The following is a 20,368-nucleotide window of genomic DNA, read 5'->3' as shown; positions in this document are numbered from 1 at the left end:
TTCACGCCTCGCCAAAAAATAAAGCCACTCTGGCTCAAGATAAGGGTGCGGGCAACCGCATCGAGTCCGCTTTAGATACCAAGTGGCACCATGCGCCAAACTTCGGAGATCACCAACAGGAACACCGGAACTCATCAGCGGCTAGAATAAGGAGACCGACAACAAACAGATCGCCGACCTGGCGTAAAAAGACAGGCAGGAGGGGGCTAGCGGCTGCTTTAGGGTACCCCCGAGTGACCCCTTGAGGAGCAACGCGGGGGTTGACCTTTTTTTTGGTTGGTAGAGCAGCATACAAAGAGGAGTAGCAGCTGTTTCCTGACAACACTTTGACGTTAACCACACACTGAGATATACATAACACAATTTCTTCAGGACGACCTGTTCCTCAGCCCATCATCTCTCATCCCCAACTTCTTCTCGCTAATCGAATAAAATAAGGATAGAATAAAGTGATCCCGTCCCTCAGCTGTTTACTGACAACGAACTCCCGTCGGCATATTTTTCTTGTACGGCATAGTAGCCACTGACTTATTCTCGTTAATTTTTATAAGTACTACTATTGAAGGAAATATCATCAGGACCTCTTCTGAATCTCGCCGTCAACTTGTTTTTGCTGATCATATGTAAATACGGATAAAATAACAGGAGGAGAGCCGCGTGCACGAAAGCAATGCTGCGGCGCCAATACTCAACAGTTGACAACGGCGGGCACGTGAATGCGGAACATGTCAAAACACGCTTCCACAAAATCCTAGTCCTAGCAAAAAGGTGAACACACCGGCCTGGATCAAGACTACAAATAGGGCCTCCATAGCATCCCCGTTTTCCTCACATCTCATACCCATCTCTCTGCGATACATTTCTTTCCTTCTATCTTGCAGCTAGATTGCTTGCTGGTGTCGGCTGACATTTCTCTTTGAGAACTTGTAATACTGCACATGGCCGTTTCTTCTACCTTGTCGTCAGCTGCTCGCTGCAGCCTCTTGCTCATAGCAGCACTGACTCTAGTGCTGAGCCATGGCGCTCACGCTTATGGTGGTTCCCGTGCCGGGTTGAGCTCGTCTTTCTACGACAACTCATGCCCCGATACACGGAACATTGTCAAGCGAGTCATCCAAGACGCCCGGGTAACCGACGCACGCATCCCGGCCAGCCTCATCCGCCTACACTTCCACGACTGCTTCGTCAATGTGAGTTCACAAAAAACGCATAATTAATCGTGTTGTTGATTGATAGTACGCCACGGTACACTGTCTCATCAGTCTAATTTTTTAAATTTGTCCAGGGTTGTGATGGCTCGCTACTGCTTGATGACGACGTCTACTTCAGGATAGTGAGCGAGAAGAAAGCCCCTGGCAATAACCAGTCAGCGCGTGGGTTCAAGGTGGTCGATAACATCAAGCGCGCGTTAGAGAAAGCTTGCCCTGGCATTGTTTCATGTGCCGACATCCTCACCCTTGCTGCCGAGATCTCTGTCGAACTAGCTGGAGGGCCGTCCTGGAGCGTGCCTCTAGGGCGCCGTGATGGCACCAAGACCAACATCAAGAGCGCCGTAGATCTCCCGAGCCCGTTCGACCCTCTGGATGTCCTTCTAGAGAAATTCAAAAACATGGGTCTCGACGACACTGACCTCGTCGCCCTCCAGGGAGCCCACACCTTTGGGCGGACACAGTGTCAATTCACGCAGCAGGAGTGCACGGTCGGGCAAGATGAGGGGACATTGGTGAACCTTGATGCGGCTACTCCCAACGTGTTTGACAACAAGTACTACGGCAACCTCCTGCGGGGGCGTGCCCCCCTCCTGTCTGACCAGGTTATGATGTCCGACCCCAGAGCGGCAGCAACCACCGCGCCGATTGTTCGCCGGTTCTCTAGCAGCCAGAAGGACTTCTTCAAGAACTTTGCAGCCTCCATGATCAAAATGGGAAACATAAGCCCGCTGACCGGAAGAGATGGAGAGATTAGGAAGAACTGCCGCAGGGTGAACAAGAAACCTTATTAAGGAACAAGATTCAATGCTCGTCAATGGACATAAAATTTAATTGTTTCAGTTTTAAATTTCATCCTGCATAATTGTACAAATTATTCTTTTGATTCATTCTAACTATAAAGTGGCCCTTCCCGCATAAGCTAAATGTAAATATTTCTTTCTTAGATAATTGTAAAGTGTTCCTTTTCTCTTTGTGCATGCTTGTATAAATTATTCTTTTGGTCGTGCATGTTTGTATAAGTTATTTTTGATTTATTCTAAATGTAATGTGTTCCTTCTTCCTTCCAGCGGAAGTTTTTTTCGATAAAGGGTTTATTACTCAAAAGTTTTAAGTATTGCACATAGCCTCTGCATAACTAAGATGCACACAGCTGTTGAAGTATCAATATCATTTAAACAAAGTACTCCTAGAAGAAAAAAATGATCACGACTAAGCTTCATTGGCCTCAATGCGCCTATTATGCAGCCACCCATATTGTGAAATAAACTCATTGACCGTATTCTACAACCGTGTAGACACCTCCGTAAAGAGGTCGCGATCCTCGAAACATTGGAGTGACGACCATGAACGGAGCAAAGCCGTAGAGCGGAAAACAACCTGCAATAGACAAGAGTTTTTTTTGTTATTTCTACATAGCCAAAGCGACCATACAATAGCAATCGTGCCTACCCTGATAAGCGTTTTATACCTAGACTCGATCCCATTAACCAAATTGCCAAAAATATTTGCAGTGCTACGAGGTGTATATAAGGTAGAGCCTATCTGAATGATTGACAATATAGGTCTAGCAACCCGACAGCTGAAAAAAGGTGTTTTATTGTCTCTTCTTCATGATAGAAAAAACATTTGATACATCCCTGCCAGTTGCATTTGACAAGGTTATCTTTAGTTAGAATCACACCCCGACGAAGATACCATGCAAAGATCTTTGTTTTCAGAGGTATTTTCATCTTCCAAGTGGATTTATTATTAACCACCGATTGACTGGATATAATTAAAGCTTTGTACATGGAGCTGACCGAGAATTTACCATTCTTGGTAAGACTCCAACGAAATTCATCGACTCCCTGAACTAGCTGGATTGAAGCTAACTTCTGTAGCAATTCATTCCAAGTAGCTAGTCTGGAAACAATAAGATCATGTCTGAACGACAATGAGGGTGGAGAAGTTTCCATCACCTTCTGTAAGGTATCTTTCTTATGCTGAACAATATTGTACAAGGCCGGATATTGTTCTCGGAGAGTAGTTGTACCCAACCGCCTATCCTGCCAGAACCTTATCTTAGACCCATTCCTAATGGAGAAGGAACCAAATGGGGAAAAGTGCTTCTTAGTTGCCATAATGCCAGCTCAAAAGTGTGAATCTCCTGTTTCCATACAACCTGGGATATTTATTTTGAGCCCACATAGTTTTTCCGCAATAGTTCCTGCCATCGTCAATCCTCAGTTGACAATCTGGCAAGACATTTTCCTAACAAGAATCTGTTTTTACTTCAAGATCGTCAACTCCCAGTCCATCTTGATCTTTTGGACGGCAAACAACACTCCATTTCTTCAACCGATATTTTTTCTTCTCATTATCCCCTTCCCAAAAGAATCTTGATCGAAAATAATCCAATCTATGCAAGACTCTTCTGGGCAACTGAAAGAAATATATCATGTACAATATCATATTCGTAAGTACTGAATTTATAAGAACTAATCTTCTCTCGAGGGATAATAATTTTCCTTTCCAACTACTCAAGCGTTTCTGAAGTCTTTCCTCAACAACTTTCTTTAGCCAACGTGAGTCTCCGATAATGATTCGGAATGCCTTGATAGCTAATTGGAAAACACCCAAGCCCACATCCGAATAACTCGGCATATAGTTTGGCATCGTCTTTGGCTTCACCGAAACAGAACAATTCACTTTTTATGGAAATTAATCATAAGACTTGACAACTACTTGAACGCTGAAAGAATTAAATTCAGATTTCTTGCTTTCTCCAAGTTATGATCCATAAATAGAATTGTGTCATTGGCATATTGAAAGATGAATAAGCCCCCATTAACCAAATGAGGAACTACCCCTTCAATCTGGCCATCAACTTTAGCCCGCTCAATTATAATAGCAAGCATATGTGCCACAATGTTGAACAACATTGGAGATAGGGGATCACCTTGCCTCAAACCTTTTTTGTTTGGAAATATCTATTAATGTCATCATTGACCTTGATGGCAACACTTAGTCCAAATACAAAGTTATTAATTAGAGCGCGCCACTCTTGGGGAAAACTTTGATCTTGAGTGTTTGTTGAAAAAAAAGTCCACTTAACCTTGTCGTAGGTGTTTTCAAAGTTAATTTTTGAGTATTACACCATTCAACTTTTTGCGGTGCATTTCATGCAAAGTTACAGCACCATCTAGGATGTATCTACCTTGCATAAAAGAAGTCTGGGATCTAAGCACCACATGATCAGCCACCGATTTTAGTCTTATAATCGCCACTTTGGTAAAAAAATTAAAGCAAACATTAAGAAGACAAATTGGTATGTATTGTTAAATCCATTCCGCATCTATAAATTTTGGTAAAAGAATGATTTCACCGAAATTGATACGGAACAGCTCGAGTTGCCCCTTATGGAGTTCACTAAACAATTCCAATAAATCTTCTTTAATTATATCCTAGAAGATTTGATAAAATTCAGCTGAAAAACCATCCGGGCCTGGCGCCAGTCCGTATCTCTTCCTCGGAATAGTTTTCTTGTGGAGACACTTGAGGTATATCATCAATTATGGACTCGTCCATAGATATATCAGATTCCTCCGAGGCGCCAAATAGGCCTTTATAATGCGATGTAATATAGGAATTCCGCTGCCCATGACGTTAAATCAAGCCCTCTTCCTGGACTAGAGAATGAATGAGTTTCTTTCTGTGCCTACCATTGACCACACTATGAAAGTATGTCGTATTCGAATCTTCTTCCAACAAGAAATGAGCCTTAGATCTTTGGTACCACTTGAGTTCCTCCTCCCGTAGTAGACCAGCTAACATTAGATTGTATTGACTTTTAAGTTCAATCTCATGCATTGTCAATGGTCATACCTCGGCGAGTGCCTCTAGATCATCTTGATGATAGGCTGAGTTTCTCCTTTTTTTCAGTTGCCCAGTCATGTGCTTAGACCATCCCCAAGGTATCTACGCGTAGAGCGTAGCTTCTTATCCCACCTTTGGATTGGGGTGTTCCCAACAACTGGTTTGTCCCATATTAATTTAATCATATCCGTGAAACCCTCCCTTTGTATCCATCCAAGTTCAAATTTAAACGGACGTCTACGCTGTGAAGATGGTGTCCCGGTTGTAAGTAAAATAGGAGCATGGTACGACAAAGCTTCTATTCGAGGAAGGACCCATACCGAGACTATAGAGAATTTAAATTCCCAATCTGAGTCCATCATTACCCGGTTTAATTTCTCGTAAGTAGGCTCTAGGAGACTATTTGCCCAAGTAAATTGTCTCCCAACCATTGAAACCTCCCTTAAATCAAAACTGTCAATGACAATATTGAATAAGAAAGGCCAATGGGTGTCGAACCTGCCCCTGCTCTTCTCCTGAGGGTATCTTAGCAAATTAAAATCCCCCCAATAATGATTGTCTTTTGCTACATTAACCATCTCACGAAGAAAAACAGGTTTTGCAGCATCCTGGGCAGTCCCATAGACAGAAACCAAACTCCATATGAAATTACCAGATTTATTCCGGATGTGAAGTTTTATATCAAAATCAACTCCAGAATTATCTAGAATCTCCATAGTCGAAGTTCAGACCCCAACTAATAGGCCACCCGAACGCCCCCGAGGTTGGCGGGATACCCAAGCAAAGTCTTCCCCGCCTGAAAGGCGATTTAGAAAACTTGTTGAGTAATTCCGCTTGCCCGTCTCAGAGATGGGAACAGAATCTAAAACATGTTCCCTAATACTATCAGCGATGTGTAAATGCTTAGCCAAGTCCTTTAGACCTCTGCAATTCTTAAACATGCCAATCATTTGGAATCAATAGGAGATTTAGTCAACTTAGCCTTTTTATTAGGCCAAGAATTTCTGATACGTCCAAAACGTATCTACTTTCCCGAACACTTTTGCTATTGTTATGCCTCTAATTTGTGTATTTTGGATGCAACTAACACGGACTAACGCTGTTTTCAGCAGAACTGTTCTGGTGTCTCGTTTTTGTGCAGAAATCCAACTTTCAGGAGAATCCTCGGAATTTATGCAGAAGGTCCTATTTTCCCAGAATATTGGCGGAGCCAGAAGGGCAAGCCAGGTGGGGGCACGAGGGCCCCACACACTAGGCCGGCGCGGCCCAGGAGGGGCCCGCGCGGCCCTAGTGTGTGGTGGCCTCGGCTGGCCCCCGACGCCCTCCTTCGGAATAATTATTGCCTTCGACCTAAAAACGCACGGAAGGAAGTCGAAGTCGCCAGAAACCCTCCAGAACGCCGCCACATCGCGAAACTCCGTCTCAGGAGCCAGAAGTCTCCGTTCTGGCACTCCGCCGGGACGGGGAATTGGAGGAGATCATCGCCATCATCACCACCGACGCCTCTCCATCGACCAGCCATGTTTCCCCCATCCATGTGTGAGTAATTCCCCCGCTGTAGGCTGAAGGGGATGGTAGGGATTGGATGAGATTGGTCATGTAATAGTATAAGATTGTTAGGGCATAGTGCATAGTGTCCGTAATTGGTACTTTGATGATATTGTTGCAACTTGTTATGCTTAATGCTTGTCACTAGGGCCCGAGTGCCATGATCTCAGATCTGAACATGTTATTATTTCATCATGATATTCATTGTTTATGGTCTTACCTGCAAGTTGTATACACATGTCGCTGTCCGGAACCAATGGCCCCGAAGTGACAGAAATCGGGACAACCGGAGGGGATGGTAGTGATGTGAGGATCACATGTGTTCACAGAGTGTTAATGCTTTGCTCCGGTACTCTATTAAAAGGAGGACCTTAATATCCAGTAGATTCCCTTGAGGCCCGGCTGCCACCGGCTGGTAGGACAAAAGATGTTGTGCAAGTTTCTCATTGCGAGCACGTACGACTATAATTGGAACATATGCCTATTGATTGCTTTGTACTTAGACACCGTTTTATTATTATCTGCAAATGCCCTGCTTGATTGTTACATGAGTTTCTCTCATCCATGCAACGCCCGTTCATCCGTCCCCGTGCCTACAGTATTTTAATCCTGCTGTTTACTATAATCACTGCTGCTGTCTTTGTTACTCTGCTGCTGTTATTTCACTCTATCGCTCTTTGCTATAAAACTGTTACTCTTTTGATAAACTCTTGCGAGCAAGTCTGTTTCCAGGTGCAGCTGAATTGACAACTCCGCTGTTAAGGCTTTCAAGTATTCTTTGTCTCCCCTTGTGTCGAATCAATAAATTGGGTTTTACTACCCGCGAAGATTGCTGCGATCCCCTATACTTGTGGGTCATCAAGACTGTTTTCTGGCGCCGTTGCCGGGGAGCATAGCTTTATTTGGAAGTTCACTTGGATTGATATTGTTCGCTGCAAATTCTCCATCATGGGTAAACCTCGCGATACTAAGGTCGCCATATTACCATCCACTACAACAAAAGGTACAACTCTTAGTACCTCTGCTGCTCTTGATTCACCATCTGTGATAAGTAAACTTGTTTCACCACCACAAGCTTCAAATGCTGGTACTTCTGCTGAATCTGAAAACTCTTCTTATAATTTTGATGATGCTTCTGCTGTGCTTGATAATGATGGTTCGTTAGAATCTTTTCTAGATGCTACAATTGCTAGGTCTAGACAAATTGAAAATACTGAAACTCCTAATGAAAATGCTGCTACACCTGTTAATTCACCTGAGTCTGTTGAATATTCTAGTGATGATCTTGATGAAGATTATGTGGAACTTGATGATGATTGATACGCGTTCAACACGCGCCCGTTGGGAACCCCAAGAGGAAGGTATGATGCGTACAGCGGCAAGTTTCCCTCAGTATGAAACCAAGGTTATCGAACCAGTAGGAGCCAAGAAGCACTTTGAAGGTTGATGGCGGCGGGATGTAGTGCGGCGCAACACCAGAGATTCCGGCGCCAACGTGGAACCTGCACAACACAACCAAAGTACTTTGCCCCAACGAAACAGTGAGGTTGTCAATCTCACCGGCTTGCTGTAACAAAGGATTAACCGTATTGTGTGGAAGATGATTGTTTGCAGAAAACAGTAGAACAAGTATTGCAGTAGGTTGTATTTCAGTATAGAGAATTGGACCGGGGTCCACAGTTCACTAGAGGTGTCTCTCCCATAAGATAAACAGCATGTTGGGTGAACAAATTACAGTTGGGCAATTGACAAATAAAGAGGACATGACCATGCACATACATATCATGATGAGTATAGTGAGATTTAATTGGGCATTACGACAAAGTACATAGACCGCCATCCAACTGCATCTATGCCTAAAAAGTCCACCTTCAGGTTATCGTCCGAACCCCCTCCAGTATTAAGTTGCAAAGCAACAGACAATTGCATTAAGTATGGTGCGTAATGTAATCAACAACTACATCCTTAGACATAGCATCAATGTTTTATCCCTAGTGGCAACAGCACAACACAACCTTAGAACTTTCATCCTTTGTCCCAGGTGTCAATGCAGGCATGAACCCACTATCGAGCATAAATACTCCCTCTTGGAGTTACAAGCATCTACTTGGCCAGAACATCTACTAGTAACGGAGAGCATGCAAGATCATAAACAACACATAGATATAACTTTGATAATCAACATAACAAGTATTCTCTATTCATCGGATCCCAACAAACGCAACATATAGGATTACAGATAGATGATCTTGATCATGTTAGGTAGCTCACAAGATCCGACAATGAAGCACAATGGGGAGAAGACAACCATCTAGCTACTGCTATAGACCCATAGTCCAGGGGTAGACTACTCACACATCACTCCGGAGGCGACCATGGCGGCGTAGAGTCCTCCGGGAGATGAATCCCCTCTCTGGCAGGGTGCCGGAGGCGATCTCCTGGATCCCCCGAGATGGGATCGGCGGCGGCGGCGTCTCTGGAAGGTTTTCCGTATCGTGGCTCTCGGTACTGGGGGTTTCGCGACGGAGGCTATTTGTAGGCGGAAGGGCAGGTCAAGAGGCGGCACGAGGGCCCCACACCACAGGGCCGCGCGGCCAAGGGGGGGGCCGCGCCGCCCTAGGGTGTGGCCCCCTCGTGGCCCCTCTTCGTCTCCTCTTCGGACTTCTGGAAGCTTCGTGGCAAAATAGGACCTTGGGCGTTGATTTCGTCCAATTCCGAGAATATTTCATTACTAGGATTTCTGAAACCAAAAACAGCAGAAAACAGCAACTGGCACTTCGGCATCTTGTTAATAGGTTAGTTCCAGAAAATGCACGAATATGACATAAAGTGTGCATAAAACATGTAGATAACATCAATAATGTGGCATGGAACATAAGAAATTATCGATACGTCGGAGACGTATCAGCATCCCCAAGCTTAGTTCTGCTCGTCCCGAGCAGGTAAAACGATAACACGTATAATTTCGGAGTGACATGCCATCATAACCTTGATCATACTATTTGTAAAGCATATGTAGTGAATGCAGCGATCAAAACAATGTATATGACATGAGTAAACAAGTGAATCATATAGCAAAGACTTTTCATGAATAGCACTTCAAGACAAGCATCAATAAGTCTTGCATAAGAGTTAACTCATAATGCAATAATTCAAAGTAAAGGCATTGAAGCAACACAAAAGAAGATTAAGTTTCAGCGGTTGCTTTCAACTTGTAACATGTATATCTCATGGATATTGTCAACATAGAGTAATATAATAAGTGCAATATGCAAATATGTAGGAATCAATGCACAGTTCACACAAGTGTTTGCTTCTTGAGGTGGACAGAAATAGGTGAACTGACTCAACATTGAAAGTAAAAGAATGGTCCTCCATAGAGGAAAAGCATCGATTGCTATATTTGTGCTAGAGCTTTGATTTTGAAAACATGAAACAATTTTGTCAACGGTAGTAATAAAGCATATGTATCATGTAAATTATATCTTATAAGTTGCAAGCCTCATGCATAGTATACTAATAGTGCCCGCACCTTGTCCTAATTAGCTTGGACTACCGGATCATCACAATGCACATGTTTTAACCAAGTGTCACAAAGGGGTACCTCTATGCCGCCTGTACAAAGGTCTAAGGAGAAAGCTCGCATTGGATTTCTCGCTATTGATTATTCTTCAACTTAGACATCCATACCGGGACAACATAGACAACAGATAATGGACTCCTCTTTTATGCATAAGCATGTAACAACAATTAATAATTTTCTCATTTGAGATTGAGGATATATGTCCAAAACTGAAACTTCCACCATGGATCATGGCTTTAGTTAGCGGCCCAATGTTCTTCTCTAACAATATGCATGCTTAACCATAAGGTGGTAGATCGCTCTTACTTCAGACAAGACGAACATGCATAGCAACTCACATGAAATTCAACAAAGAGTAGTTGATGGCGTCCCCAGTGAACATGGTTATCGCACAACAAGCAACTTAAAAAGAGATAAAGTGCATAAGTACATATTCAATACCACAATAGTTTTTAAGCTATTTGTCCCATGAGCTATATATTGTAAAGGTGAATGATGGAATTTTAAAGGTAGGACTCAAGCAATTTACTTTGGAATGGCGGAAAATACCATGTAGTAGGTAGGTATGGTGGACACAAATGGCATAGTGGTTGGCTCAAGTATTTTGGATGCATGACAAGTATTCCCTCTCGATACAAGGTTTAGGCTAGCAAGGCTTATTTGAAACAAACACAAGGATGAACCGGTGCAGCAAAACTCACATAAAAGACATATTGAAAACATTATAAGACTCTACACCGTCTTCCTTGTTGTTCAAACTCAATACTAGAAATTATCTAGACCTTAGAGAAATCAAATATGCAAACCAAATTATAGCATGCTCTATGTATTTCTTCATTAATGGGCGCAAAGCATATGATGCAAGAGCTTAATCATGAGCACAACAATTGCCAAGTATCACATTACCCAAGACATTAATAGCAATTACTACATGTATCATTTTCAAATTCCAACCATATAACAATTTAACGAAGGAGAAACTTCGCCATGAATACTATGAGTAGAAACTAAGGACATACTTGTCCATATGCTACAGCGGAGCGTGTCTCTCTCCCATAAAGTGAATGCTAGGATCCATTTTATTCAAACAAAACAAAAAACAAAAACAAACCGACGCTCCAAGCAAAGCACATAAGATGTGATGGAATAAAAATATAGTTTCAGGGGAGGAACCTGATAATGTTGTCGATGAAGAAGGGGATGCCTTGGGCATCCCCAAGCTTAGACGCTTGAGTCTTCTTGATATATGCAGGGGTGAACCACCGGGGCATCCCCAAGCTTAGAGCTTTCACTCTCCTTGATCATGTTGCATCATACTCCTCTCTTGATCCTTGAAAACTTCCTCCACACCAAACTCGAAACAACTCATTAGAGGGTTAGTGACAATAAAAATTAACATATTCAGAGGTGACACAATCATTCTTAACACTTCTGGACATTGCATAAAGCTACTGGACATTAATGGATCAAAGAAATTCATCCAACATAGCAAAAGAGGCAATGCAAAATAAAAGACAGAATCTGTCAAAACAGAACAGTTCGTATTGACGAATTTTAAAATGGCACCAGACTTGCTCAAATGAAAATGCTCAAATTGAATGAAAGTTGCGTACATATCTGAGGATCACTCACGTAAATTGGCATAATTTTCTGAGTTACCTACAGGGGAAAACAGCCCAGATTCGTGACAGTAAAGAAATCTGTTTCTGCGCAGTAATCCAAATCTAGTATGAACTTTACTATCAACGACTTTACTTGGCACAACAAAACACAAAACTAAGATAAGGAGAGGTTGCTACAGTAGTAAACAACTTCCAAGACACAAAATAAAAACAAAGTACTGTAGGTAAAAAGATGGGTTGTCTCCCATAAGCGCTTTTCTTTAACGCCTTTCAGCTAGGCGCAGAAAGTGTGTATCAAGTATTATCAAGAGACGAAGTGTCAACATCATAATTTGTTCTCATAATGGAATCAAAAGGTAACTTCATTCTCTTTCTAGGGAAGTGTTCCATACCTTTCTTGAGAGGAAATTGATATTTAATATTACCTTCCTTCATATCAATAGTAGCACCAACAGTTCGAAGAAAAGGTCTTCCCAATATAATGGGACAAGATGCATTGCATTCAATATCCAAGACAACAAAATCAACGGGGACAAGGTTATTGTTAACGGTAATGCAAACATTATCAACTTTCCCCAAAGGTTTCTTTGTAGAATGATCAGCAAGATTAACATCCAAATAACAATTTTTCAGCGGTGGCAAGTCAAGCATATCATAAATTTTCTTAGGCATAACAGAAATACTTGCACCAAGATCACATAAAGCATTACAATCAAAATCTTTAACCTTCATCTTAATGATGGGCTCCCAACCATCCTCTAGCTTTCTAGAAATAGAGGCTTCGCGCTCTAGTTTCTCTTCTCTAGCTTTTATGAGAGCATTTGTAATATGTTGTGTGAAAGCCAAATTTATAGCGCTAGCATTAGTACTTTTAGCAAGTTTTTGCAAGAACTTTATAACTTCAGAGATGTGGCAATCATCAAAATTCAAACCATTATAATCTAAAGCAATGGGATCATCATCCCCAATGTTGGAAAAAATTTCAGCAGCTTTATCACAGGCAGTTTCAACAGTTTTAGCAGCTTCAGGCAGTTTCTCGCGCTTTGCATTAGAAGTGGAAACATTGCTAACACCAATTCTTTTATTATTATTAGTAGGAGGTGCAGCAACATGTGTAGCATTAGCATTACTAGTGGTGGTAATAGTCCAAACTTTAGCTACATTCTTCTCTTTAGCTAGTTTTTCACTTTCTTCTCTATCCCACCTAGCACGCAGTTCAGCCATTAATCTTATATTCTCATTAATTCTAACTTGAATGGCATTTGCTGTAGTAACAATTTTATTATGATGATTCTCATTAGGCATAACTTTCGATTTCAATCGATCAACATCAGCAGCAAGACTATCGACTTTAGAAGCAAGTATATCAATTTTCCCAAGCTTTTCTTCAACAGATTTGTTAAAAGCAGTTTGCGTACTAATAAATTCTTTAAGCATGGCTTCAAGTCCAGGGGGTGAATTCCTATTATTGTTGTAAGAATTCCCATAAGAATTAGCATAGCCGTTGCCATTATTATAAGGATATGGCCTATAGTTGTTACTAGAATTGTTCCGGTAAGCATTGTTGTTGAAATTATTATTTTTAATGAAGTTTACATCAACATGTTCTTCTTGTGCAACCAATGAAGCTAATGGAACATTATTAGGATCAATATTAGTCCTATCATTCACAAGCATAGACATAATAGCATCAATCTTATCACTCAAGGAAGAGGTTTCTTCGACAGAATTTACCTTCTTACCTTGTGGAGCTCTTTCCGTGTGCCATTCAGAGTAGTTGATCATCATATTATCAAGAAGCTTTGTTGCTTCACCAAGAGTGATGGACATAAAGGTACCTCCAGCAGCTGAATCCAATAAATTCCGTGAAGAAAAATTTAGTCCTGCATAGAAGGTTTGGATGATCATCCAAGTAGTCAGTCCATGGGTTGGGCAATTTTTAACCAGAGATTTCATTCTTTCCCATGCTTGTGCAACATGTTCAGTATCTAATTGTTTAAAATTCATTATGCTACTCCTCAAAGATATAATTTTAGCAGGGGGATAATATCTACCAATAAAAGCATCCTTGCATTTAGTCCATGAATCAATACTATTCTTAGGCAGAGATAGCAACCAATCTTTAGCTCTTCCTCTTAATGAGAAAGGGAACAATTTTAATTTTATAATGTCACCATCTACATCTTTATATTTTTGCATTTCAGATAGTTCAACAAAATTATTAAGATGGGCAGCAGCATCATCAGAACTAACACCAGAAAATTGCTCTCGCATAACAAGATTCAGTAAAGCAGGTTTAATTTCAAAGAATTCTGCTGTAGTAGCAGGTGGAGCAATAGGTGTGCATAAGAAATCATTATTATTTGTGGTTGTGAAGTCACACAACTTAGTATTTTCAGGGTTGGCCATTTTAGCAACAGTAAATAAAGCAAACTAGATAAAGTAAATGCAAGTAACTAATTTTTATGTGTATTTTATATAGCAAACAAGATAGCAAATAAAGAAAAACTAGCAACTAATTTTTTTGTATTTTGATTTAGTGCAGCAAACAAAGTAGTAAATAAAACTAAGCAAGACAAAAACAAAGTAAAGAGATTGAGAAGTGGAGACTCCCCTTGCAGCGTGTCTTGATCTCCCCGGCAACGGCGCCAGAAAAAGCTGCTTGATACGCGTTCAACACGCGCCCGTTGGGAACCCCAAGAGGAAGGTATGATGCGTACAGCGGCAAGTTTCCCTCAGTATGAAACCAAGGTTATCGAACCAGTAGGAGCCAAGAAGCACGTTGAAGGTTGATGGCGGCGGGATGTAGTGCGGCGCAACACCAGAGATTCCGGCGCCAACGTGGAACCTGCACAACACAACCAAAGTACTTTGCCCCAACGAAACAGTGAGGTTGTCAATCTCACCGGCTTGCTGTAACAAAGGATTAACCGTATTGTGTGGAAGATGATTGTTTGCAGAAAACAGTAGAACAAGTATTGCAGTAGGTTGTATTTCAGTATAGAGAATTGGACCGAGGTCCACAGTTCACTAGAGGTGTCTCTCCCATAAGATAAACAGCATGTTGGGTGAACAAATTACAGTTGGGCAATTGACAAATAAAGAGGGCATGACCATGCACATACATATCATGATGAGTATAGTGAGATTTAATTGGGCATTACGACAAAGTACATAGACCGCCATCCAACTGCATCTATGCCTAAAAAGTCCACCTTCAGGTTATCGTCCGAACCCCCTCCAGTATTAAGTTGCAAAGCAACAGACAATTGCATTAAGTATGGTGCGTAATGTAATCAACAACTACATCCTTAGACATAGAATCAATGTTTTATCCCTAGTGGCAACAGCACAACACAACCTTAGAACTTTCTGTCACTGTCCCAGGTGTCAATGCAGGCATGAACCCACTATCGAGCATAAATACTCCCTCTTGGAGTTACAAGCATCTACTTGGCCAGAGCATCTACTAGTAACGGAGAGCATGCAAGATCATAAACAACACATAGATATAATTTTGATAATCAACATAACAAGTATTCTCTATTCATCGGATCCCAACAAACGCAACATATAGGATTACAGATAGATGATCTTGATCATGTTAGGCAGCTCACAAGATCCGACAATGAAGCACAATGGGGAGAAGACAACCATCTAGCTACTGCTATGGACCCATAGTCCAGGGGTAGACTACTCACACATCACTCCGGAGGCGACCATGGCGGCGTAGAGTCCTCCGGGAGATGAATCCCCTCTCCGGCAGGGTGCCGGAGGCGATCTCCTGGATCCCCCGAGATGGGATCGGCGGCGGCGGCGTCTCTGGAAGGTTTTCCATATCGTGGCTCTCGGTACTGGGGGTTTCGCGACGGAGGCTATTTGTAGGCGGAAGGGCAGGTCAAGAGGCGGCACGAGGGCCCCACACCACAGGGCCGCGCGGCCAAGGGGGGGGCCGCGCCGCCCTAGGGTGTGGCCCCCTCGTGGCCCCTCTTCGTCTCCTCTTCGGACTTCTGGAAGGTTCGTGGCAAAATAGGACCCTGGGCGTTGATTTCGTCCAATTCCGAGAATATTTCGTTACTAGGATTTCTGAAACCAAAAACAGCAGAAAACAGCAACTGGCACTTCGGCATCTTGTTAATAGGTTAGTTCCAGAAAATGCACGAATATGACATAAAGTGTGCATAAAACATGTAGATAACATCAATAATGTGGCATGGAACATAAGAAATTATCGATACGTCGGAGATGTATCAATGATTTTATTGAAAAATGCAATGCTACTACTGATGCAAGAAAAATTAAAAAGTTGCTTGCAGAACATGCTGTTAGATATAAACTGTCTCCTGATCCTAAATTTGCCACATCTCCTATAAACATTAAGGATAAAGATTATGATTTTTCTCTTGATCTATCTCATATAGCTATTGTTGAGAAAACACCCTTTTGTGGTACTGAAAAAGAAAGTGATGTTGAACACATGATTGAGCTATCTACTCCGAGTAGCTTGTTTTCTGATGATGTTAAGAAGCGTACTTACTTTGTTGCTAAAATCTTTCCATTCTCATTAAAGGATGACGCTAAAACTTGGTATAATAGTTTGCCACCTGATTCTATTAATAGTCCAAAAGAATTGCTTGATGTTTTCTTCCGGAAATACTTTCCTGCTAGTGCTCAACATATTGCTTTGCAGAGAATTTATAATTTTGACCAGGAAGATGGAGAGAAATTGCCTGAGGCTTGGGCGAGATTTTGCTCTCTTATTAGAGCTCGGCCTGAACATGATTTGGAAAAGCATGATTTACTTGATATATTTTATAGTGGACTAACCATTGAGTCTAGGGCATACCTGGATAGTTGTGCTGGTTGTGTTTTCAGGAAAAGAACTCCAGACGACGCTGAAGAATTATTGGCTAAAATAGGCCGGAATCATGATGATTGGTCTACACCTGAACCAACCCCGACACCGATATTGAAGAAGAAGGGTATGATTAAATTAAATGATGAAGATATGAGGGAAGCCAAGAAGTCTCTTAAGGAGAAGGGTATTAAACCTGAAGATGTGAAGAATCTACCTCCCATAGAAGATATATGTGAGATAATTCCCCCTTCATCCATGATTGAGGTAAACTCCCTTCAGCGCTTTACTAGGGAAGATATTCCGTATTCAAAACCTCCTGCGCAATGCTTAGATGAGTTTGATAATTATATTGTTAAGCAAGAAAATTTTAATATGAGAGTAGAGAATCACTTAATGGAAAATTCTCGAGCTATTAGTGAATTGCATGATATTGTGGAGAGAACCTCCAATGATGTTAAGATACTTGTTAAACATTTTCATATGGTTCAAACTCAAATTGATCAACTCACTAAAGTGCAAAATGACTTGTTGGGAAATAATTCTAAAGAAAAACATGCTTATGAAGTAACAACTAGAGGTGGTGTTTCTACCCAGGATCCTCTATATCCTGAAGGACATCCCAAAAGAGTTGAACAAGATTCTCAACGAACTAAAACTAGTGCTCCATCTAAGAAAAAGAAAAAGAAACATAAGAATGTTGTAGAATCCTCTGAACCTGTTAATGATCCTAATAGTATTTCTATTTCTGATGCTGAAACTGAAAGTGGTAATGAACATGATAAAGATAATGATAAGAATGATACTCCTGATAAAGAAGAGGTTGAAGAAGAACCTGAAAAGCATGTTAAAAACAAAAAGTATACTAAAGAAGATTTTATTGCTGAGAAACATGGTAATGAAAGAGAACCTTGGGTTCAAAAGCAAATGCCTTTTCCTGCTAAGAAATTAAAATCAAAGGAAGAAGAACACTATAATAAATTTTGTGATTGGATGAAACCTTTATTCTTGCAAATCCCTTTGACTGATGCTATTAAATTGCCTCCTTATTCAAAGTATATGAAAGATATTGTCACTAACAAAAGGAAAATTCCTAATGAGGAGATTTCCACTATGCTTGCTAATTACTCTTTCAATGGTAAGGTTCCAAAGAAGCTTGGCGACCCAGGTATTCCGACTATTCCTTGTTCTATTAAGAATAATTATGTTAAAACTGCTCTATGTGACTTGGGAGCCGGTGTTAGTGTTATGCCTTTTTCTCTTTATAAGAGACTTTACTTAGATAAGTTGATACCTACTGATATATCTTTGCAAATGGCTGATAAATCTACTGCTATTCCTGTTGGTATATGTGAGGATGTTCCTGTTCAAGTTACTAATAACTGCTTGATATTAACTGATTTTGTTGTGTTGGAAATGCCTGAAGATGATAATATGTCTATTATTCTTGGGAGACCTTTTCTTAACACCGCAGGGGCTGTTATTGATTGCAATAAAGGAAAAGTTACTTTCAATGTTGATGACAAGGAGCATACCGTTTATTTTCCCAAGATGATTGAGAAAGCATGTGGAGTTAATACAATTTCAAATGTGAGAACTATCAAAGTTGGAACTATCGATTGTCCTATATATGAGCCTAAAGAAGAATATCAAACTCTTGTGATTGGATCCATATCAATACAATTCAAGGTAACATGATTTATTTGAGGTTTATTTCTTCTTATGCTATGTAAAATTTATTTGGTGGCAAGACTTGATCAACCTTGTTAACAAATACTTTTTATATGCATAGAGGAGGTAAACAACATCTCTTTCTTCCTCCACTTGTTCTACTTGCTGTAGCACTCTTGTTTTGTAAAGTTCCTTAGTTAGTTAGAGATTTCAAAAAATTTCCTAGCCAGTAATAATAAACTTAATACCCAGAAATGTGCATTTTTCAAAGTTTTCAAAAATTCACAAAAATTATACTGTTGGTCCTATTTTTCGACGAGGCACCTGGGAGCACCTGGGGATGACCAGTGGGGCACCCCAGGGTGGCACCCCACAGGCCGGCGTGGCCAGCAAGGGGGGCGCGCCACCCTGGTGTGTGGGTCCCCCTTTGCCCCACTTCATCATCCCTTCCTCCCACTTTCTTCTCTCTCCCGAAAAAACTCGCACCATGTTCCTCTCACTCGCGTTTTTGCTCAAGAGCTCCAGATTTCTCGATCTCTTTGCTCAGCCCAGATTTCTGTCTGAAATTTGGCACATTTGCTCTCCGGTATGTGACTCCTTCAATTATCCAAGTAGAATTTTATTTGGTGGAGTATATCTTGAATATTTTGCTGTTGTAGGTAACATGTTTAGTGAGCTTGCATGCTTGTTCTAAATGATAGAAACTATTTTTGATGCATGATTAATACTCTAGCAAGTTCCTATGGTAGTTTCCCTCAATTATATGTCACCAAATCAGATTTTATATTGTTTGTTGAAAAATTTCAGAAAAGGGGGATGGACAACTTTAACTTTGGAGAAGTGTTCCAAGGGGAGACAACAAGCACGGGGAGGCCCTCGAGGTCATCCACCCGATTCAGGCAATCCTACAATGAGGATCTCATCGCACCAAGCTTCGCACCCGAGGAGGACAATGGAGTCCCTAATGCTTCATCCTTCCCATGTTATGACTTTTTGAGAAATGCAGGTTTGTTGGAGGATTTCTTGACCCTTGTCGGTAAGGCAGGTTTAACCACCTATGTGGGAGATGAGAGTGAGCAATACTACACGCTCACTAAAATCTTTGTGGAGAGCTTCAAGTTCAACAATAAGCACTTTCACCCGGCAGTTTCATTCAAGATCTATGGTAAACCTATTACTATGAAGTTGGAAATTTTTTGTGCTGCATTAGGTATTGTCCCTGTAGGTACAGCAAGGAGGATCGAGGAAAACCCCAAGGAATTGCTGGAGCTCTATCGAGGGATCACCAATGATGACTGTCGCACCATTCAGCGCGGCAAGATAAGAAACATTCAACTCCCCGCCATTAAGTATTTTGCTTATTACATTGGCACTAGCATCCTTGGTAGGGAGAACACTAGTAACATATCTAGCTATCACCTTGGTTTCTTAATTGCTGCACTGACTGGGGACACACCTTATCATCTTGGTGCTCTTGTTGCTCGCCGCTTGTCTAACAAGGGGCCTATATTTGGAGGAATTATTGCTTCGTGCATTTTAGCATATTTAGAGCTTCCTCTTGACCCTACTGATGTAAAAATAACCCCTGTGAGGCTCGATATTGCTGCTATGAAGAGTCACCAATTTGTTACGGCCGACTCTAGTTTAGATAACATTGTCTATAGAATATTGTTTGCTGATGGGGAAGAAAGGGAAATCCTTTTGCCGCAGCCAGATTTGTTCAGTATTGACAGGAAACCATGGTCGCGCTCTAAGGAGGAGGTGGATGAGCAATTGAAGATACAAGGCTTCCACCAGCAGCATGACTCCGAGGATGCCGAGCCCTCTTATAACTACACCGTCACGTATCCGAGTGCTTCTTCCAGCACATACCCGGAATATGATCCATCTTCGTCGTACTACGAAGGTGCTACTTCATGGGCACCATGGGATTGATCTCCACTTAGGCAAAAGCCTAAGCTTGGGGGGAGGTATACTGGCATCACTCATTCTTTGCATATTATGGTTGCTGGATACTTGTACA

General features: G+C 41.4%; 1 protein-coding gene across 1 annotated transcript; it reads left to right on the top strand.

Moving 5' to 3' along the window:
• The first annotated feature begins 842 nt into the window (after nt 1–842).
• On the top strand, nt 843–2,264 carry LOC127299968 (peroxidase 2). The gene is made up of 2 exons (XM_051330029.2): nt 843–1,190; nt 1,286–2,264. Exons 1-2 carry the CDS (start codon nt 939–941, stop codon nt 2,000–2,002), a joined length of 969 nt encoding a protein of 322 aa, XP_051185989.1. The 5' UTR covers nt 843–938; the 3' UTR covers nt 2,003–2,264.
• The last annotated feature ends 18,104 nt before the right edge of the window (nt 2,265–20,368 follow it).

The sequence above is a fragment of the Lolium perenne genome, chromosome 5 (assembly GCF_019359855.2).
Source record: "Lolium perenne isolate Kyuss_39 chromosome 5, Kyuss_2.0, whole genome shotgun sequence".
NCBI classification, from domain to species: domain Eukaryota; kingdom Viridiplantae; phylum Streptophyta; class Magnoliopsida; order Poales; family Poaceae; genus Lolium; species Lolium perenne.
The sequence above is the reverse complement of the archived record's forward strand: the minus strand, read 5'-3'. Positions and strand labels throughout refer to the sequence as shown.